The following is a 23,346-nucleotide window of genomic DNA, read 5'->3' as shown; positions in this document are numbered from 1 at the left end:
CTGTTAAAACCTATCCCATAACCTCACTTTTACAATCTGGTGGTGATTGGCCTAATCCTGAAAAAAATCTTTCTCTTTCCAAGCATTTTGCCCAACAATATCCTAATGAGGTTCCCTAAATGGTTGGCCATCCATTCAGGAGCTACAAGCTAGAATTTTATTCTCTTCCTCCACTCCGCTTTATGTTTCGAACCTGCCAATGTCTTTATAAAGAACAGAGGAACCTTTACACTGCACACAGCTCCTGTCTCCAGTATTCATTGTTCAGCAAAAGGAGAGTTTCCAAGGTTTTTACTCAAACCTTTGTACAGTCCCCAAAGGGAAAGGGGGTATTTACTCCATTTGGACCTAAAGGTTGGCTAAAACCAACTTACCACTTGTAGTACCTAGTTCTTCTCCTAGATACTGCTCTTTCTACGGTCTTCCTCCTATCGGGCAAAGTCCAAACTCTCTGCTCCCAAGTTCAGATACTAGAGTCCAGGTGATAACAAACACTCTGTTTTTGCATGAATGTTCTGGGCTTAATGGTAGCCTTTTTCAAAGCAGTTCCATATGGCAAATTCCATTTCAGACCATTGCAGCTCAAGATTCTGGCTGTGTGGGACAAAATGACCAGTCTCTGGATCATCACATACACCCAACATCTAAAACCACACTTTCTCTGGCTGGTTGACTCCCAAGTCCTGCCCTGGAGTCTGTTAATCCTTCCTACCGCTGGTCCGGAAGGTTCTTATGATAAGGTTCTTATGATAAATGCCAGTCTTTTGGACATGGGAGTCCTGGACACCTTTTTGATGCATAGAACTTGGTTGTTCGAGGAAGCTTGTTTCCCGATCACCAAACTAGAATTTAGAGTGATTTGGTTATTCTTTCAACACTGGACCTCAAGGTCGTATAACCAGGAATATGTTGAAGAGTGCCTTGGCAGTGACTTGCATCCACCACCAGAGGGGAACCAGAAGTCCCACAGCTCAAAGAGAAAGTGTCTTTCCTTGATCATCTGGATATTCTATCCCAAGCACTGTTTTACCATCCTGCTTCTTAATTACTGGCTTTAATGGTCTGGCTGTTGAAGCCCAAGCCCTGAGGGATAGGGACCCATCTTCTAGCCACGTAAGTACTCCATTGGATGACTTCTGTCTTTTCCTCAAGTCTGGACTGGAGCAACATCTGGCTTTGAGTACCATCAACAGTCAAATTTCAGCCCATGTGAGTCTCTATTAAATGCTGCTGGTATTTCAATGCCTAGTGAAATTTTACAGGGGATTGGCACATTGTATCCCTCAACTTTCATTCGTTACTTTATGAGATCTCAAATAAGTGCACCTCCAGTGGCTCAAGGTCTCTCACCAGAACATGTGCATTTATTTCTTTTTTGGAAAAGGTGAACTTGGCCTTTAATCTAATTTTGCTTCTAGCTTTGTATTTTTTTAGTTTAAATAGGATATTAATACAGGTGCTTGTTTAGGAGAGGGGATTGTAAATTAGTAAGTGCAGTACCATGGAGTGTGTTTACAGAGACAAGGTTGTCTTGAGACCTAATGCCTTTTTTTCTCCACACTGTGGTTCTTCCTTCCACCTTAACCACTTCAATACCCGTCCATAGTAAAATTACGTCCTCTAGTTTGTGAGGGGATATCTGAATGATGCCAATCGCTACAGGCATTATTCAGATATCAATCTTTCCGGCCGGTGATTCTGTGCACGATAAGAACAATCATAGCGGCAGTTCCGCCGCTTCATCGTTCTTATAGGTAGGGATGAGCTCAGGTGTGTTCGCATGGAACACGTGCAGAGCCCACCAGGAAGTCGGCGCTGCGCTAATCACAGGCAGTGAGACATTGCCCCGATGCGTGGCTGCAGAGATCGGGCAATGTCTCACTGCCTATGATTAGCGCAGTGCTGCGCCGACTTCTTGGCGGGCTCTGAACGTGTTCCATGTGAAACACACCTGAGCTCATCCCTACTTATAGGCAACGGGAGGAGATGTCCCCCCCCCCCTCCCGCTGCCATTTGGTGAAAGATTCGCCCGCCGCCGGATGACGAGCATAGAGATTTCCGATGACCAGATGGTCACCAGTCATCTCTATGACCGTCGGAGGCCCAGGCGCGACGTTATGACCCGGAAGTAAACCAAGCCGTGATCGCGGCTGTCAGCATGAGATCGGTGAATGTTTTTTTCCCGATCTCATGCTTTCCAGACTGGAGGAGAGATCTGGGGTCTTACTGACCCCATATCTCTCCATAAAGAGGACCTGTCACATAGATTCCTATTACAAGGGATGTTTACATTCCTTATAATAGGAATAAAAGTGATAAAAAAAAAGAAAATGTAAAAAAAAGTGCAAAAAAAAAAAAATTTAACGCCCCTGTCCCCGCTAGCTCACGCTCAGAAGCGAATGGTGACGTAAGTCCCGCCCACATATGTAAACGCCGCTCAAACCACACATGTGAGGTATCGCCACGTGCGTTAGAGCGCGTGCAACAATTATAGCACTAGACCTCCTTTAAAGATTTTTATCCAAAAAAGACTGAGTACTATAATAAAATCAAAAGGCGCTTCAACGTATTAATTTAAGGGTGTGCACGCTTATGCAACCATGTTATTTTAGTTTTTGATTTTTACTTCCCTCCACCCAAAAGATTTCAGTTTGTTATTAAACTAGGTCATATTAAAAGTGGAAAAAGTTCTGAAATTATTTATCTGTCTTATTTTTTTCCTTCACAAAAACCTGACATTTTAACAGGGGTGTGTAGACTTTTTACATCCACATATATATATATATATATATATATATATATATATATATATATATATATATATATATATATATATATATATATATATATATATATATATATATATATATATATATATATGAAAATTGATCAATCCTGATGTATTGATGGCCTATCTCTTAAGGCGAAAAAATGACATGCTGTTACTAGTGTAGTACAGCATCATCATATAACTGGTGTGGTGGTGATCATGGGCACTGACTGGTGACAATACATACAAAAAGAAAAAAAGATAATATTAATCGTTTTTTCATTTTTTTTATTTTTTTATTACGTTTTTGTTTTCTTTTGTGTTTTTTTTATTTTTTATGTAGCACTGTCTCCCGAAGGAGCGGCTGATTTGATTTGGGCCTGCACTCTAGTAACAAAATCCCACTGACTTGCCTCAGTCCCCTTGACACAGCTGTGGTGCAATACAATACAATATAATATATCACAATATACCTGTATTGTCCTCTCAGGATCCACTGGCTCTACCTGCTGGGAGAAAACAATACTCCACACAACGAGATACTTAACCAAAGTATATTTTAATATATATATATATATATATATATATATATATTTGTAAATAGGTGATTACAACAATTGTACTGTCATCCAACATAGATTGACAGGACAATGAACTTTGGTAAAACAGTTACAAACAATATATATATATATATATATATGTGTATATGTATGTGTATATATATATATATATATATATAGGAGCAGGGCCAGTGCTACCACTCGGCAAACTAGGCAGCCGTCTAGGGCACACTGCTGCCTAGGACCACTGATTTCCCTCCGTGCCTGCATGGTCTACAGGCTGCAGCATGTATCTAACTCAGTCTCAGGCAGCTGCTCCGTCTGGCCGGTAGTGTAATTAGAAGCGCAGCGCAGCACTGGAGCCAGTGCTAGAGGAAGCAGAGCCGAGGCTTCCTGTATAGCGCCGCCTCCTCTGAAATGGGCAGGGCAAAGTGGGTGGAGTTAGGGGTGGAGCCAATGGGGGCAGCAAAATGAGGTTTCGCCTAGGGTGTCAAAAATCCTTGCACCAGCCCTGTATGGGAGCCCCCCCTACTTTTGTAGCTATGCGTGAGATCTCACTTAAAGTGCTCAGTCTTTATCTTCGGATCTTCGCTAGCAAGGGTAACACCATATAAATTTGTAATCCAAGGTTAAAGCAGTTAAAATTAAATTAAGGATGATCCTACTATTGCTTCCACAAATATAATACAGTGCTTGAAGTATGATGGTAAGTAGGCCTTATGCCTGCCTAGCGTCAGTTGCTATACTCCTTCTCCGTGGGACTAGGTATCCCAGCGAGGCCTGTATATAAGTCTGACTAGGTGCAATGGTTTAGAAAACTGTGGGTAGCAACCCGCTCACCAACTGGATCAGAACCTTAGTATGGTAACTTTGGTCTGGTAGTTGCAGCTGGCTTCTGTGTCAGTCACGCCGTCCCGTTCCGACAGGTGGACCTGGCCTTCCGATGCTCAAACAAGTGTCTCTGGATCCTCTCAATCTGATCTCTGAGTCGCTGGCACTTCAGGTCACTAACACAACCAAGCAGGGTTGCGCTCCGCACAGGCAATAGGTCACTTCCTCCAGGAGGCCTCTGCACAAGTCCTCACAGGCAGGCCATGCGTTCCCAAGAGACCTAAAATGGCCGCTCAGGGTCCTTTTATGTCCTACCCAGCATGCAATGCAAGAGAAGGTGTCCATGGGTAGGTCACTCAGCATCCTGGGTAAAGGGGTCAACTCTCCAATGTAAATAACAGTCACTTCCTGTAAATAGTTCAATGCTTGAAAGCCAAATATCATTTAAGTTCACTTTCAGTATTTGGCTGCTAGATGGCGCTAAAAACACTAAGCTATAGAACCGTCCATAGACTTTCATTATAATGCTAATACACATCAGAAGACAAGGATATCAGTGCTACATTTATTTTTCTTAACACACTGTGACCAGAGCAATATAGTGTTACCACAGTAACATTGTACTGCTCCGTGGAAGTGATTAGGATTTTTTTTTTACACAATATGATTGCTTATACCAGTGAATTTCACTGTTTATTACCAAATTTTTTACTAAATGAAATTGATTCATTCAGTGTCTGAAGTAACTGATCAATACACTCTATTCTTATTATTATCAGTTATGTATTCCTTTGTTTAGTCCCTATAGTTTAGCTATCAATCAATAAGCCAAGCACATGTTATTGTTACTATCACAATGCTATCACCCTTGGCTATGAAATCAATACACGTTTAAGGTCAATTAAATCTCATTTATTTCCCAAGGAAATAAGGAAAATGTGCATCAAGTATCAATAAAAGTTACAATAATATACATAGCATACAATCACAGTGCAATCTAAGCCATACTTATCCGACCTTCGCAGCCACACCTCATGACTGGATCTCCTGATGGAATACAGAGGGACAGAGAAAGACCTCATGGTTGCGAACCTTTTTGTTAAACATACCTCACCCATACCACACCCTACTGCCAGTCCCATTTGGTTTGGACCAATCAGTGTTCACATGACAGCCCTCCTAATATCACTGACTGTTCTGCCATATTTGGCTTTGTGGCCAGTCCCATCTGATGTGCCCTGGGCCGTCTTTGTCATCAATCTCTTTGAAGCTTGTGTTCACCATTTGGGCTGAAGGTAACTCCTTTGATATGCAGATTCTGCCACATTCCTCTACACATTCTAAACATGTGTCATGCAAACATCAACATGGCTGAGTTCGGCTGTACAAACAGCGGTGTAGATGTATAATAATAACTCCTGTCTGATTCCAACATATGCCGCTTTGCGCCTAAAAGGCGCATACCACCCTTCTTCAGACACGGCTCCTTTTGAACAGTCCATAACTGTCTTAACGTGTGTGGTTCCCCAACATGTGCTTCCGAACCAGCACCTGTGGCACAGTCCTTAGCTTGTGTAACGCGTGGTTGTTTCCAACGAGCGCTCCAGAGACATCTCTTATGGAACAGTACACAAGTGTCTTACCACGCTGTGTTTTCAACGTGTGCAGAAACAGGTCCTATGGAGCAGTCCATAATTGTTTTACCACGTGATGTTTCCCAACACGTGCCGCTTTGCCACTGAGTGACACATCTCCACCATTCTTCAGCGACAGCTTCCATGTCACCATTCTGTATCTTGGGTATCTTCAGGACGGCAGTACAGGCAAGGGGTGCCCATTCATTCACCATTCACCAGTACCCATTCAGAGCAACATATCACCCAGCTTTCAGACCCAGAGTCTTGAGGAGGGCCTTCTTGCCCATATTACTAGCCTACAATACCCATAGGTCATACTCTACCACAAACATAAATCAACTCATTACCATAATATATACTTATATGTGTATTCCGCACCCCGCTCCCAACCTCCTATAACCTTTTACTGTAAATACGGGTCGGGATTAGGCAGGCTTGCTCGCAGCGGCGTTGCAGGGCTCTGACTTGGCAGAAACGTCTCCAATTTGTACACAGAGAGCTCACTGTCAAATCGTCCCTCAACTTGCATAGACAACTGGGAGACCCTTCTAGATAAATATCGCTTAACTACACATATAAGTTTACAACAATTACCAAACCCACACAATTCCACCCCTGTGCCTGGATTTCAGAGATCATGCCCATTGTGTACCATGCACCTCTACCTACGGTTAGGTTCAAGGAACCCTCGAGTCCCATGACTAACACTACACCGGTATTCTTTAGGACAAAGAAACAAAAACTCGCCTATGTCCTAAATAATACCTGGGTGCCTTCTTCCCAGCAATGACCTCTCCATCCAGAATACAGAGAGAAATAACTTCCCAACATTACTCGTTCATCCCCATGTATTGATCTAGCCTAACCAAGGACATCATGGTCATGCTTCCGACAAAGGGAAATATCACCCTGCCTCCAGCGTTCATCTTCTCTGATCACATGTGTGATATAGCCTCAAATGCAACAAGATAGAGTCCCCAGTCAGTAAGCCCATTGATGCCACCAAATATACAGACCAAGTCTGCACTTAACTCCTTTCACAATCCAACTTAGTACCACCCATACAGGCATTCGACCGCTATTTTGGATTAGTGTAAGCAACGTGTTTTGGCAAAATCTTACTGAGCGGTGACGCTAACTCATCAGGCCACTGCCCCTCATACAGAGACAGTACAATCAGCTTGATGTTGGCTGATATTTCCACCTGCCACAGAGTGCGCGCCAGAGCCAATGACAGGTTTCTGTCCTCCCTACCAACCTCTCAACATGGTTGACAAAATCCGGAGCCACTCTGACCTGAGTGTTTCTGTGACTTCATTGAATGTTATCAAGGATGCCACCAATCTCCCAGGGTAACAAAGTCACGCTCCTTTTCTGAAGCTATGGCTGTGAGTTTGTTCCTCAGGAGGTCGATGTCCCCTCCATTAATAACACCCCTCCCAGCTATTGTTCCCCCCCAATATAGTGCTGAATACATCCCTCCTCTTTCGGGTTACTCCCCAGAAATAAGCATCCTGCATGGACCTCATTCTCATCTCTGGGAGTAAGTCACTGGTACAATAACCGCACCTGATTCAGTGTATACTCAGCACATATAGGGTGATAGGTTTTGTCAACCACCATGAGATGTTGCAGCACCATGTGGTGAAGTCCTACGGTACCCTGGTAGCCAGCGTTTGTTCCCTTTATTTTAACAGAGCATGCTCCTGTGTGTATTCACTGGCATTATCTGTGCAGGGTTTCAACCTCTCAGGTGAGACACCAACCGGGCGTATCTTCCTCGTGTCTAGTTCTGGTGTCCCGCATGTCCTGTAACCGAAAGCTTCTCTCTAGGACCACTAGGATTGAGACACCACCCCTACGAGGAAGTTTTCACCCCATTGATGTATCACCTGGCACCCTTTAGTCTGATCCACAGCTACCTTATTATGCATAAGCGCCAGTATGCCTCCTGGGTACCTGCACCATATTAACTCCGTTACACCAATACATGTAATACATTAAAACCTTTCTTCTTTCAATTCCTCCTTCCAACAAAAAACCACATATTTTACATTTTCATGTTTTGACGGATTGGATGTGTCATAACTCTTCCCCAACCTCCAACCCATTGCACATGTATAAATAACATGTTTGCATTCATCAGGAGAGACTTCAGCAAAAATATTTCACAAGTTCTCTTGCTAGGCACAGTCTTTCAGATTCAGCATTAGCACCAAATTGTCCATACCAAAAAAAACAAGTATATTCTGAATCTTTCAAGTTTTTCCTTTTTTCCTCTCCTGATGTTTATCAGAACAAATTTGTGGTATGGTGTGGCACAGACAAACTGCCAACCAGATGATCATCTGTCATCCATCTTCCAGAAGCCTCTCCAATTCTCGCTCCACTTGGATTCTGGAAGTGAAAACAAGAGCAGTATCAAATTCTTATCCACAATATCTGATCGCTTACCATGTTTACTTATAGTTCCCTCCTTGGAGCCCAGGACCTCAGTATTCCTGGCTTCTGCAACTCTGACCAAACTATCCAAACAACCATGACCTCTTTAGGCTACACCCGCTGTAAAATGGATCCCCATGGTATGATCAAAAACCGTTTAAAACTGAACGTCAGTGTTGCTTCTCAAAAACTTCAAATTTTACAAACTAAAAAAAACAATGCATCTATCTGTATCTTTACGATGTATGTACTACCCCCTTTCAGGTGACTGGTTCTAACTGAGGGCATTGTCAATTCCCCCCCTTTCAGGTGGATTAGACCTACTACTTTTCCACCTGAATAAAAATATAACTAACATAGAGGACTAAACCAATATCAACAAAAAAATTTTTTAGAAGAAAAAAAAAATAAAAAAAAAATACAAATAAAAAAAAAATAAAAAATAAAAATGAAAATAAAAATAAATTAAAAAAAAAAAAAAAAAAAAAAATCTGGCCATGATCACACAAACAACATGACAAGACAACCATCATAAAACAATGACAAACACTCAACTTTTAGTTAACACCATCCATGGACTTTTCTCCTGCAAAGAGTGCTTATTCCAATCTGAAATACAATTAGTTAATGGGGAAAACAAAAACAAAACAAAGCATATGTATCATCACAACATTTTAGCTTCATTTGTAACTCTTTTTAGTACTATTTATTTTTCATTGTTTGCAAACAATTACTAACTAATGAGCTCATGGTACCATGTGATAATCGATTATGCATTTACAATAACCTAACCCATGTTCTGCTATATTTTCCCATTGTTCTCACTTTGAGAGACCTGCAAACAAATGCAAATGTCTGTATACGAACCAGTTTAACTCCTTCCTGGTCTCTGGAAAAAGGAACACACAAGTGATTACACCCAATTCTTATGTTAATCAGCAGTATTGGATACTCAGGAAAAGTTTACAAAGACTGACAATAAGAGAAGAGTAAAGAAGCATAAGATTAAAAAAAAAAACCTCATAACAGAAACATCTTTTAACCACACAAACGAAAAACCACAATACCAATTCAGGGGTTTATCCCTAAAAGTACAAAACAAAAAAAAATGTATATCTATATCCAGGTCCTCTATCATATTCTGAACTTGAAACTTACATCAAACCTTTTTCATAGCCGGGAAACATTGACCAGAATATTCTTACCATGCTTGCAGCTCACTAAGTTCTGCTAACATTGTTTCCCCCAGTGCTATATTTGAGTAACCATGCGTCTATCTCCATTTTGACTCTACACAACTGTCCTACATATTGCTTTTTAGTTTCTAGACCCCGCATTTGCGTTTTACACGGGAAATGGGTTTGATTACCATTGGTTCTGTGCTGTGGATGGCTACCCCACCTGGCTGAATAACACACACGAAGCCTTGGGGTCGTTTTCGGGTATAATTTCCTTTCGATATCATTATTCGCCGCCCGACAATATTTTGAAGTGTGACCCCCCCTTTTACACAAAAAACATTTTAGTTCTGGTTTCCCTGCATAGGCCATTTTTTTAGCATATGGCGCTGGAAACCCACATTGCTGGATAATATTACTGCGATTGGAATGCACAGACTTTACACTTTCGTTGTCTGAGGAGTCATCCGAAGTGTCAACTCCTGAGTCAATTTCAAGTGCAGTTATCCCACCTTTATTTGCTTCTTCCACATCGATTCCCATCACATTACTATCATTTGCAGTGATAATAGCATACGGGTTTTCTTCATGTTTCACTTCTAGCTTTTCTCTACCCTGAGCATGTGCGGAGGGTACCTCCACTATTGCACACTTGGAGGATAATTCCATTATGGCTGCTTGTGCCTTAAGCCTTGTGATAACCTGCAAATTCTCAGCCTCCCTTTGATTCAAAGAGGCAATGCAACTTTCTCTCAATTTACACGTTTGTTCTAATTCATCTAATCTCTGTTGCAATACACATTTCTCAGCCACTAATTGTTTAATCCGACTACAAGCATCCGCATCAGCCTTTTCAATCCTGATTGATATATCACTTACCTGTTCCATCACTTTTTCTCTATCAGCAAACCATTCTAATTCTTTTTGTTCCGCAATTTCTTTCATTCTCATTAACATGCATAAGGCATTGGCCATTCTCTGTTTCCTGCCTTTTTTTGATGTATTAAATATGCGACTGTTATGTGCATCACATTGTTTTAAAAGTTCATTAAACTGATATGTTAATTTACCTTTGTGAGTAATTTGAAATCTAATCCCACCATGCTTGCTAACGAAACCTTCAATGGCTTCCATTGATATGCTAATTAGCCTATCCACACCAACTGGTTGAGCAATCTTGCTTAGACAAAAGAAAACAGATAACAAATGGACAACAAAAAAAAAAAAAAAAATACGAACCGTTTAAATTTCCAGTGACTTGTGGTTCTACAGCATACAAGACACAAGGCACACTCTTAATCAATGCCTTGGTCTTCTATTGGACCAGAGCTATTTCACTCTCACGTGTGTAGAAATAAAAAACCTATACTTCTCCCACTTTTTCCTCAAAGATGTATGGTAATTCCTGCCACTCTCTAACCAACACTGTGCATTAGCAATACACTAAACAATCAGATACCAAGCACACAACGACATAGAGGAAGCTGTTTAGAAGCTAGCTTTGACCTGTGGTCCCAGTCCAAAAAAAAAAAAAAAAAAAAAAAACAACAACAACAAATACAAATCCGTTTACCCACGAATTTCTGTAGGAGAACACACTCTTATTCAATGCTCTTCTACCCGATAGCAGGTCATAGGGAATTTCTATTGGGACAGACCGCTTTTTCACAATCACGTGGATATTTCCACTTTTCCCTCAAAATTGTATGATTTATCCTGTCAATCTGCGGTTATATCACATAACCAGGGATGATCAGTCCCTTATCTCGCCAGTGCGCCAATTTGCCCTCTGGTTACAGTTTCTGCAGCAAACACAACAATAATGTACATATATATATATATATATATCAGTCACAATTCTCACCAGGTTTTACGCGTCCGTTCTACCAGTGGAATATCTCCCAGAATCCTCCTGCTCATCCAAGCGTGGTTTCAGAATTCGCGAGCCAGCGCTAATCTTGTCCACACTAAAGATGACTTCCAGTTCTGGGTGGCTTTGAGCATCTGTGCTTACAGGGACTCAAACAAAAATACCTTAGATTTTTGTGGATTCTGTGTAAAAATACGTTTTACACGCCTTCTGGGGTGCCAAATGAAGTAACTGATCAATACACTCTATTCTTATTATTATCAGTTATGTATTCCTTTGTTTAGTCCCTATAGTTTAGCTATCAATCAATAAGCCAAGCACATGTTATTGTTACTATCACAATGCTATCACCCTTGGCTATGAAATCAATACACGTTTAAGGTCAATTAAATCTCATTTATTTCCCAAGGAAATAAGGAAAATGTGCATCAAGTATCAATAAAAGTTACAATAATATACATAGCATACAATCACAGTGCAATCTAAGCCATACTTATCCGACCTTCGCAGCCACACCTCATGACTGGATCTCCTGATGGAATACAGAGGGACAGAGAAAGACCTCATGGTTGCGAACCTTTTTGTTAAACATACCTCACCCATACCACACCCTACTGCCAGTCCCATTTGGTTTGGACCAATCAGTGTTCACATGACAGCCCTCCTAATATCACTGACTGTTCTGCCATATTTGGCTTTGTGGCCAGTCCCATCTGATGTGCCCTGGGCCGTCTTTGTCATCAATCTCTTTGAAGCTTGTGTTCACCATTTGGGCTGAAGGTAACTCCTTTGATATGCAGATTCTGCCACATTCCTCTACACATTCTAAACATGTGTCATGCAAACATCAACATGGCTGAGTTCGGCTGTACAAACAGCGGTGTAGATGTATAATAATAACTCCTGTCTGATTCCAACAGTGTCTATTGTTGTACAGATGTGCTGTGATTGGCCCTGTCTGTACCATGTGATCATTTTGACCAATCACAGCTAGCAACACAATTGTACATAATGAATGGCATAAACAAAAGCCATCTATTGTTTACAATTGTCATGTCACCATCATGTGATCCAGTGGACACAGCCGGTGACAGATCATGCAAGTCGTGTTCTGGGAGGACGTCATATGACAACCCCGAATGAAGAAGGTCCAGCCCAACTGTCATTTAACAATAAGCTGGGCAGGAAGTGGTTAAAAGTCAAGTTGAGTCTTTAAGACAAGTCATTTTTTTTATCTCAGTAATGTAAATAAACTGTTACCAGGTGCAGAAATTTAATCTAGCCCTATTGTAGGTTTTGAGGTCATTGGTCCAGAGCACAGAATAAGCATTGTGTTGAATTTCTGTGTTTCATTGCATTTGGCTGGTTACCGGTGTTCTGCCTAATAGTGTCTGCCCATCAAATGGTGTCCGAAGCTGAACGGCGCCTGCGCCGTGAGTGGAGGTGGTAGCCCCACCATCCAAGCGGACATAGGGTTGTGAATTTTAGAGGGCCCCTCACGGGCGAGCTTCGCTCGCCACACTTCGGGCTCGGCCTTGCTCCGCTCGGCTCTTTTTTATTCTAACTCTATGTCCACTTGGATAGTGGGGATAGAACCTGGACTCACGGCGCAGGCGCCGTTCATCCTCGGCAATTTTCGGAATCTGTGTTCCTGTGTACTGCACATGCGCAGTACGCAGGGGACACTATCTGATGGAGGACGCTATTTGACAAGACACCTATAAATGAGGTTTGCCTGTGACACCTTTTTTTTTTTTTTTTTTTTTTTTCATGCAGACTTAAAAACGATGGCTTCAGTAATTTGCTGTTTTTTTCCCCCTGACTTACAGACCCAGTTGTAAACTATAAAGATCTGTTAGCAGTTGTGCATATGTCCCACAAATCTGACCTATCTGTACGTGTGGCCATCTGTAGAAAGGTAAGTAAAAAGGTTTATTTAAACAAAAACAATTTGATGACCACACACACATGCGTATAACTAAACCATAGAATAAAAATGTAATATATTGCAGCTTATTAGTCCTCCTTAGGTGTGGCGGCTGCATTTGTTTTACAACAAGTACAGAACATTTCTGTTAATCATGCCAGTCACTTTTTGTGAGGTGAATTGGAAGCAAAAACAATGTTCTATATCTTAAATAAACTACTAATTCCATCAAACCCCCCCCCCCCCCCCCATGTAGTGGAGTGGAGAAAAGGCAGACACCATTGACAACCATGGCTTCCTCACTAGATGTAGTTAAGGAGTGCGCATAGCCACCCAGGGACGGCAAATGTGTTATTCACAAAATTACCAGGTAAGAATTAATTAAAGTGGAAGTAAACTTGAAATCTCAAAATTGAAATAAGCAGTCTACCTCACACAGCAAAGCAATAGAAGCCATCTGCCCCCAGTCTGGTCAGGAAAGGACCAGCCAGTCATCTACAATCCTCTCCAATTTCCTACAGTGAAGGAAACGGACACACAAAAAATTTTGGGTCGTTACCTCCCGTATCCTGTGACCGACAGACTAATTAGGAGACTTATGCATGGGCATGAAAGAAGGGGCATGTCTCCCACAGCCAATCTCAGATCGCTCCTGAAAGAGCTCCAGCCCCAGGAGAGAGGGAGAGGGAGACATCACTGTCATTATCAACAGAGCCGAACAGCTTCACACAGCCGAGCAGGAGGATACAATTAACCCCTCAATGGCTGGGCACTTTTACTTGAAAGTAGGGCATTACAGTAAAAGTGCCCCACCATTGAGGGGTTAATTGTGTCCTTGGCTCTCTCCCTGGCAGTTGTAGGGTTAAATCTGTGTGAAGCTGTTCGCTCTGTCCATATTGATGTCCATAGTGATGTCTAGCCCCCCTTCCTCCTCTGTTAGCAGAGAGAAGCACAGATAAGCAGTGTCCATGTACTGATTACTGACATTTGCTCTCCTGCTATAAAAGTTTGCATCCCCCTGTGCCCCAAATGCTGCCTTGTTTATGAGAACTAATTTTACAGATTTCAGCTCAGCATTTAAGCTGAGCTAGTGTGATTGCTGGGGGAAGGGGGCGTGTACAGATGGGAGGGGAGTCCTGTGATGGTCCCTCGACCTACTGAGCTCCAGCCTGTAGACACGCCCACAGATTGGCATTTTTCGGAGGGCTGTGACACAGGCACAGGGATGAGAAAATGCAGGTACAATTAATGTACCTCTTTAAAGAAAGGGCTAACACAGTGTGTTTATCTCTAATTGTTTAACATGGGGTTTACATCCACTTTAACTTAAATTTGTTCATTCGATGCCAGAGATTTTTTTTCTCAATCCACACCGATCAGAAGAAAGCCCGTAATGACATTGAATTATATTCAGTGACCTATAGAGTGATCTGTCTTTAGCAGCAAATAAGAGGATGTGATTATGCTGGACACATAAAATGTGTTAAAGAACCACAATCACACGTCTTATAGACATATCTGCTGACTAAAAATGTATTAATAAGTCTCAATGTATAACCAATATGCCATAATCAGTCTCGTAGCAAATAATGCTCAGTACAAATGCAAAATATCACCTAACTTAATCTGTATGCTACAAATGCAATAAAAGAGAAAATACAAGAAAATTGTCTAAGAAATAGTCTGTCTCTTTTTCCAACTAATAACATTTTATAAATGCTTCTGCGATAGTGTAAAATATAATTTGGGTTCATATCATCCTTGTGAAAGGGGAAGCTCCCCTTGTTTGCCCTAACACCCCCCCCCCCCCATCACATTTGGCACCTTTCGGCAGGGGAGCGGGTACCTGGTTTAGAAAGCTACCCACTCCCACTTCCGGCTGAGCTCTCAGCGGTGAACTCAATCAGAAGGTCGGCCTCCCTCCTCCTCCCACCATCAGGCCATTCACAAAGCACAGCGCGCTTCGCACATGTGCAGTAGGAAACCGGCTGTGAAGCCTCAAGGCTTCACTGCTGGTTTCCCTTAGATGAGATGGCGACGCCAGCACCCCGAGGCCACAGAGCTTCTTCTGTATGCTTGCCATATGGTGTCACACTCCTCCTATCCACAAGGGTGCCACAGGACTCTCTCAGGCTCTGCCCTATGCGGTGCATCACAGGTCATGTGACCTCATCAGGGGAATCTACATTTTAAACTTTCTAATTTTGTAACTATGGTTTTAGGGACTAGGTTCAGCTCTGTGATATTATCGACTTTATGCTTGTGGTGTTACCCACAATCGGTGTTCGCAGAGCTGATCTCTTTGACAGTTGTTAAATAGAAAGAGTGTGTGTGTGTGTGTGTGTGTGTGTGTGTGTGTGTGTGTGTGTATATATATATATATATATATATATATATATATATATATATATATATATATATATATATTTATTGTGTGTGTGTGTGTATATATACCTCTAAGGTATTCATACCTCTTGAAATTTACCACATTTTGCCATGTTCCAACCAAAAACAGAAATTTATTTTACTGGGATTTTATGATAAATGTGAAGTGGAAGACAAGTGATAAATGGTTTGCGATATTTGTTTTACAAATAAATATATGAAAAGTGTGTCATGCATTTGTATTCAGCCCCCCGAATCAATACTTTGTGGAGCCACCTTTCACTGCAATTACACCTGCAAGTCATTTTGTTTATATCTCTACCAGCTTTGCACTTCTAGAGTGACATTCTTGTTCATTCTTCTTTGCAAAATAGCTCAAGCTCTGTCAGATTGGATGGAGATTGTCTGAAATTTTCAAGTCTTGCCACAGATTCTCAATTGGATTTAGATCTGGACTTTGTCTGGGCCACTCTAACACATGAATATGCGTTAATCTAAACCATTCCATTGTAGCTCTGGCTGTATGGTTAAAGTTATTGTCCTGCTGGAAGGTGAATCCCCGTCCCAGTCTCAAGTCTTTTACAGACTCTAACAGGTTTTCTTCTAAGATTTCTCTGTATTTGGCTCCATACATTATCCCATCAACTCTGACCATCTTCCCTGTCCCTGCTGAAGAAAAGCATCCACACAACATGATGCTGCCACCACCATGTTTCACAATAGGGATGGTGTGTTCAGGGTGATGTGCAGTGTTAGTTTTTTGCCACACATATTGTTTTGCTTTTAGGCCAAAGAGTAAAATTTTGGTCTTATCTGACCCGAGCAATTTCTTCCACATGTTTGCTGTGTCCCCCACATGGCTTTTTGTAAACTGCAAACAGGAGTATGGCTTATGGCTTTCATATGGCCATAAGCCATGTGGCTTTCAACAATGGCTTTCTTCTTGCCACTCTTCCATAAAAGCCAGAGTTGTGGAGTGCAAGACTAATATTTGTTATGTGGATAGATTCTCTGCAGCTCCTCCAGAATTACTATGGGCCTCTTGACTGCGTCTCTGATTAATGTTCTCCTTGCCCAGGCTGTCAGTTTAGGTGGATGGCCATGTCTTGGTAGGTTTGCAGTTGTGCCATACTCTTTCCATTTTCAGATGATGGATCGAACAGTGCTCTGTGAGATGTTCAAAGCTTTGGATAGTTTTTATAACCTATCCCTGCTTTAAACTTCTCCACAACTTTATCCCAGACCTGTCTAGTGTATTCCTTGGCATTCATGATGCTGTTTGTTCACTAAGCTTCTCTAGCACACTTCTGAGGGCTTCACAGAACAGCAGTATTTATACTGAGATTAAATTACACACAGGTGGACACTATTACTAATTAGGTGACTACTGAAGGCAGTTGATTCCACTATATTTTGGTTAGGGGTATCAGAGTAAAGGGGTCTGAACACAAATGCACGTCACACTTTTTAGTTATTTATTTGTAAAAATAAAAATAAAACACATTTATAATGTTCCTTTCATTTCACAATTATATGGCACTTTGTGTTGGTCTATCACATAAAATCCCAATAAATACATTTACATTTTGGTTGTAACATGACGAAATGTAGAAAATTGCAAGGGGTATGAATACTTTTTCAAGGCTGTGTGTGTGTGTGTGTGTGTGTGTGTGTGTGTGTATATAAAAAAAAAATATATATATATATATATAATGTGTATGTAAAAGCAGGTAACAACTGCTTTAATTGTGTAATTTCTCTATTTTGTTTTCTTTCCTTTTGTGTAGGTTTTGCAGCTCCTACAGTTCCAACCAGATGCAGCTTATCAGATTGCCCAACAAGTTAGCTGGCAAGACACTTTTATTAGATTCTTCTTGAAGGAAAATTCTGAATTCAAGAGCAATTCTAAAGTAAATTGTCCTGACAGTATTAAAGAGGAAGACAAAAACAGCACAACTGAGGAGTCTCAGAGAAGTTATTCAGGAAGGGTGACTGTGGATAAAATGGATAGCATCAATTCAAATAATATTAATCACAGCTGGTGCTCTGAAGAACCCAGATCCTTGAATTCAAGTATCCAGTCTACTTGCACACTGCTGGATGGTGATGACCCTTCTTTCAGTGAGGCCCAGCTTAGAGTGGAAGACCCAGACATGTGGCCCAGTGATCATTCCCATCTAACCCTGGAACTGGCTTGTTTTGACTTGGGGGACACTGAAAATCCAACACCTGGAAGCCAAATCAGTACTCCTTCACCAATAGAGTCTTCTAAATCCTTCCCTACTGATCGAATGGACAAAGAGTCTATCAGTTCTACTAATCAGCTTTTCAGGGATGACCTATCCCTCACTGTGAACTTAGAAAGCAAAGAGGTGAGACTTAATTTAGGGCTATTACAACACGGGGCTAATTTTATAAATCTGAAAATGTATTGTTTACAACTATTGTAAAACTGGCTCTTATGTAAGAAAGAGAGCAGAAATTGTTGTCCCAAGCTTTTGTCTCACCGCCTTTCTGCAGAAAGATTCCCTGATGTACAGGACATCTGGGGGAAGTGTGTTCCTGCCAGCAGGAATAGAAGCAGAAGTTCATGTATGTGCTCAAATGTACTGCAGAAATATTGCAGTCATGTGTAAAATGTGTAAAAAACATCCATCTGTCTGCTGGTCTACAATAGATCTTGCTACGGTATCCTTGGCAAGTATGCTTAGATAGTAATTGACATTAAGTGCCAGCAGTTTCAGTTTGATAATTGCTCTGTGTATATGGTACAGATACCATTGGCACTTTGGTAAAGCTTCTTTACAATAAAGGCAGGTCTGAGACTGGTAGAGGTAGAAGAAGAATACTGAGAAAAAAAGAAAATTTTCAAAAAGTACTCCAATCTACATAACTCTTGAATCCTTTCCTATTCTGGAATGCTTTAGATCTCCAAATGTAGCCTGTTGACATTTTATCTCAGTTTCTAAAGCTGGGAGGGTATGCCAATTAACTGGTTTCCTAAACAGACAAAATAAATTGTGGTCTATGCCGGGGCTCAACAAATTTTTGGTATGAAATATTATTCTGGCACCTGAGCTGCCGCGCACCCTGCCCATGCTATGTATCCCAGGCTTCGCTTGCCCACCATCTGCACCATCTGCAGGCCTGGGACCGGCATAGCGGGTTGCATCGGGAAGAGAGGAGAAAGGAAAGCGGACATGCGTGCGTCCCTCTCCTTGTTGCTGACCCAGAAGTGACGTGCATGATGTCACTTCCATGTCTCAGTTGACAGTTTCCCCGGCTTCAAGGTTGGGAAGGAATGTAATGCAGTGCGATGTACATTCAGTGGAGCACAGGGGAGACACGCCAGAATGAGAGCAGTAATGTTAACACCAGACCTCCTTTGTAACGCTAAACTGATTACCTATAGGGGGCTTTTAAAGTGTCGCCTATAGAAATTATAGGGTACTGAAGTTTGTCGCCATTTCACAAACGCTTGCAAATTTAAGATTTGACATGTTTGGTATCTATTTACTTGGTGCAACCTTGGCTATTATCGTTTACCAAAAAATTTAGCAGTTTATTGTGTTTTTGTGCCCCCTAAAATCAACTTTAATGTTTTGTTTTTTTACTGAAATGTTATTACTTTTGCAGTAATATCATGGGATATATAAAAATTGGAACTAACAATATTTTATTTCCTAGCATGTCTGCTTTCAGAAAATATATAATGTTTTGGGGGTTTTATTTTATCTTTAGACCTAAAATTATTTTTTTAAACGTGTGCAAAAACGCAAAAATGGTTCAAAAAAGGGTTAAAGGATAAGTTCACCTTCCGGAACATGTTACATGTTCTTCTACCTATAAGCTTTGTTAGATAAAAAACACTGGCTTCTAACTTTTTTTAGCTGGTTTCTAGTTTCAAAGCAAATTTGTTAAGGCTTGGTCTATGCCGTCACCTATTTCAGTGGGCCTGGCATGAAAATACAAGGTCTGCTTATTTCTTAGCACCCCCCTTCCCCCAATAATTAATAAAGCTAGTTTAAACTTAAAGATAATATTTATAATAAAACAAAAAATTACCTTCCTTACACCTGGATTCTGGTGTGTTCGATAAGGGTAACACCACTTGGCCTTCTTGTAAAATTTAGGGAAAGCTGAGTGTCCCTTATCCCACAAGAATGTGCTGCTTTAAAAATAATTGGGAGTCATGCAGTGTCTATATCTTATACATGAAAACCACACACTGGAAATCTAATAGTTATATATTATATGTCATACTTACCTGCCCTGTGCTTTTGCTCAGAGTAGCCCCGATCAGGTCCTTTGACGGTGCTCCTGGCCCCACCCTCCTGTTGAATGACCCCGCAGCAAGCAGCTTGCTATGGGGGCACCCAAGCCGAGCCACAGCTACCTGTGTCTATTCAGACACGGAGCTGTGACCTGGACCCGCCCCCCACCCCCTTTCTCTCCTCATTGGCTGACTGTCTAAGCCAATGAGGAGGGGAGTCCCGGGCAGCTGAGCAACTCCTGCAACATCGCTGAATCTAGAGGGACCTCAGGTAAGTGTTGGGGGGGGGGGCTGCTGCACACAGAAGGCTTTTTATCTTAATGCATAAAATGCATTAAGATAAACAACCTGCCTTTACAATAACTGTAAATATCAGACAAAAAAAGTCACCCAAAAGCTAATGAAATTCATTATTCTGTTCCACAAACATATTGAACTTCACACACCAAAATATTATAACATGAGCGTGCTGGAAATGCTCATTACGTACAGTAATCTATACTTGTGTGTTAGGCTATAGAACCATAGTTGCCAACATTTTGAAAAAATAAATAGGGACACTTTTTTGTGTGTAGGTAGAGTGTTATTTTAATTAGGGGAGGGACATTAATTTATTGGAGTGATTTATCACTGAGAAAAAAGGTGGCATGATTTAAACTAAATATCGGGTGTGGCTTAAAGGGGCTGTGGTTGGAGTCTGAGGTGAAAAAGAGGGATGGAGAGAGGAGGGATGGAGGAAGAAAGAAAGGGAGAGAGAAAGTAAGATAATGGGAAAAAGAGGGAGAGAGAACAAAGAGAAAGGGAGGGAGAGAGAAAAAGAAAGAAAGGGAGAAACAGAGAGGGAGAGAGAAAGAAAGACATACAAAGGGAAGGAGAGAGAAGGAAGGAAAGAAAAAATGGAGGGACGGAAGGCCCAGATCCTACACCACAATAGCAATATGTGTATTCAAGAAAGTTTAACAATCAGCAGATAAAGATACTCCAAACACCACCCCCCCAGGCTGATCCCATCAAACAGATACAAGAGATGGTCAGAGACTGCAGACATTATACAAGAGCGGGTCAGAGAGTGTGCGGACATGATACAAGAGACGTTCAGAGAGTGTGAGGACATGGTACAGAAGATGGTCAGAAAGGGTGAGGACATGGTACAGAAGATGGTCAGAAAGGGAGAGGACATGGTACAGAAGAGGGTGCAGACATGGTACAAGAGACAGTCAGGGAGTGTGCGGACATGATACAAGATACGGTCAGAGAGTGTGCAGAAATGATACAAGTGATGGTCAGAGAGTGTGTGGACATGATACAAGAGACAGTCAGAGAGGGTGTGGACATGGTACAGGTGACGGTCAGAGAAGGTGGGGACATGCTTAATGAGACAGTCAGAGAGGGTGCGGACATGCTACAGAAGACAGTCAGAGAGAGTGCGGACATGGTACAGGAGATGGTCAGGGAGGGTTCAGGCATGCTACAGGACATAGAGAGGGTTCAGGCATGGTACCGAAGACGGTCAGAGAGTGTGTGGACATGGTACAGAAGACGGTCAGAGAGGGTTTGGACATCATACAGGAGACAGTCAAAGAGTGGAGAGGGGAGGGGCCTCCGACCCGGGCAGCTAATCTGCTTCAGTTGCCTACCGTATTCCGGGACAAAGCCAGTTTCCCGTGATTTTTCCCGGGAACATATAGGAGCTTGAAACAATTGATCTATGGGTCCAAGTATTGGATCGCTCACTGGTAACATCAGGTGAAATTAAATCATGTCTTTCTTTGTAAACCACCTAACATTAACATAAAAATCCTTCTCACTCTTTGCAGGACTGTGAAGAGGAGCTCGTTCAGCTGCTTACAGATATTCTGCTCTGCCTGATGTGGAAAGGCCTTGACAAATCTGACCATATGACGTGGATAGAACGAGGACAAGTATTCTCAGCACTCACCAACCTTGGGATGTCCAATGAACTGCTGCGGCCTTCAGATGAAATTAAGCTTAAGTATGTGCATTGTCCACGTTTTTTTTCTGAATTCCTGAGAATTGGAGGCCCAGAGAGATTTCTTTTGCATCATCACGCTGCAATTTTGTACAAAGCTTGGTTAGAATGGGACTTTGAGTGAAAAAAAGACTGGGGTGTGGGCAGGGGTGTAAAGATACAGAGTATAGGATTGATTTCATGTATAAAAATACCATTAAAAAAATAGAGACTTCCATTGTTGAACTCCTTTACAAAACAATACATGACTGTCTGTTGTCCTGGAACAAATTTTCAGATCATGAAAGTCAACAGGCCTTATCTGCACATAGGGTCCGGTAAGTCAGAGGGTCAGCATGACAGCTGGGCTACTAGAATAATTAGAAGGCGACTTTAGCAATGGCAGCTTCTATATTTCTCTGAACACTGCACATCTGATTTGTGGCACTGGGTTTAAAACCAGTGACCTGAGTGATGTAGAGCCAAAGGGTCTAAAATCCTGACAATAGAGGGATATGTCTCACTGCAAAGAACTTATGTCCTTTGGTAAATGCGTCTTTTATTTTAAAGTGGTTGTAAACCCTTCCATATACCCAGTGAAGTGACTAGCCTCACTTGATACACAGAGATTAAACAAATCTTAATCCATAAATTGTACCTGTTTATCTGCAGTCTTCTCTTCTCTACATCAATTCAAAGTGCACAATTTACACAGGATTTCTCAGCTCTGAAAATGAGGCAGAGAGCTGAAGTTACATCAGCCAAAAGAGCTCTGAGAGCTGATTGGAGGGAATGGACACTCCATTAAATCAGCTGGAGCTCCTTCCCCTGTCACTATTTTTCTCTTGGTGTCAGGAAAACTTGTCAGAAGAAACTCATGTTAATAGCAGACGAATGAGGTAGTGAAAGGAAATTACACTTAGTGCTCTGGATTGAGACAAGTAGACACTATAGAGGAATATGCTGTGTTCATATTTCATGTTTTACAACCACTTTAAAGAATCAAATGACGGGAATCTGTCATGAAGCCTAGCTCTTGTGTGGAATTTCTCTGATCGAAAATGCCAATTCCAAAATCTGAGCTACATACTAGTTCTAAAACAATGCAACTTAACCTGTTTAGCTTCAATGTGAGTAAAGTCTCTGGGCAGCATCTAGTATGTAGTTTTTGATTTGGGAAATGGGTGTTTCCATCAGAAACTACTGACACAGGTGTTTTGCTTGGTAAATGTTCCCCATAACATTCCGCATTATAATTCAGAAGTTTAGTTCCCAATGACTTGTGTGATTGTGCTTATGTAATCTATTTTGTATTTTCTTCCTATTATGCACAGTTTACTGGAAAAAATGCCAGAATGGGCTGTAACTGAAAACAGAGACCCCAAATCTCAGATTCATGCTGAAAATGCTAACAGATTGTTGCATATTGTACAAGACTTCTTGCAGTCTGAGGGCTACGTAAACCCCTCTTTGTGGACAGAGAAGGTCTGTAATTTTTTATTTT

The 23,346-nt window shown here is 41.5% G+C and overlaps 1 protein-coding gene across 1 annotated transcript in view; it reads left to right on the top strand.

The window, feature by feature from the left end:
• The window catches only part of LOC143924325 (neurobeachin-like protein 1), a 204,938-nt gene that overhangs the window by 109,795 nt on the left and 71,797 nt on the right, over positions 1-23,346 (top strand). The window contains exons 24-27 of the mRNA XM_077448575.1: positions 13,118-13,206; positions 17,388-17,972; positions 21,691-21,866; positions 23,177-23,327. Of these exons, the coding sequence (XP_077304701.1) occupies positions 13,118-13,206; positions 17,388-17,972; positions 21,691-21,866; positions 23,177-23,327 (1,001 nt within the window). The remainder of the gene's footprint in view (positions 1-13,117; positions 13,207-17,387; positions 17,973-21,690; positions 21,867-23,176; positions 23,328-23,346) is intronic.

The sequence above is a fragment of the Lithobates pipiens genome, unplaced genomic scaffold (genome assembly GCF_037356315.1).
Source record: "Lithobates pipiens isolate NorthernLeopardFrog02 unplaced genomic scaffold, aLitPip1_a1.2 Scaffold_22, whole genome shotgun sequence".
NCBI classification, from domain to species: Eukaryota; Metazoa; Chordata; class Amphibia; order Anura; family Ranidae; genus Lithobates; species Lithobates pipiens.
Note: the sequence above shows the minus strand (reverse complement) of the source record. Positions and strands in the feature narration are given on the sequence as shown.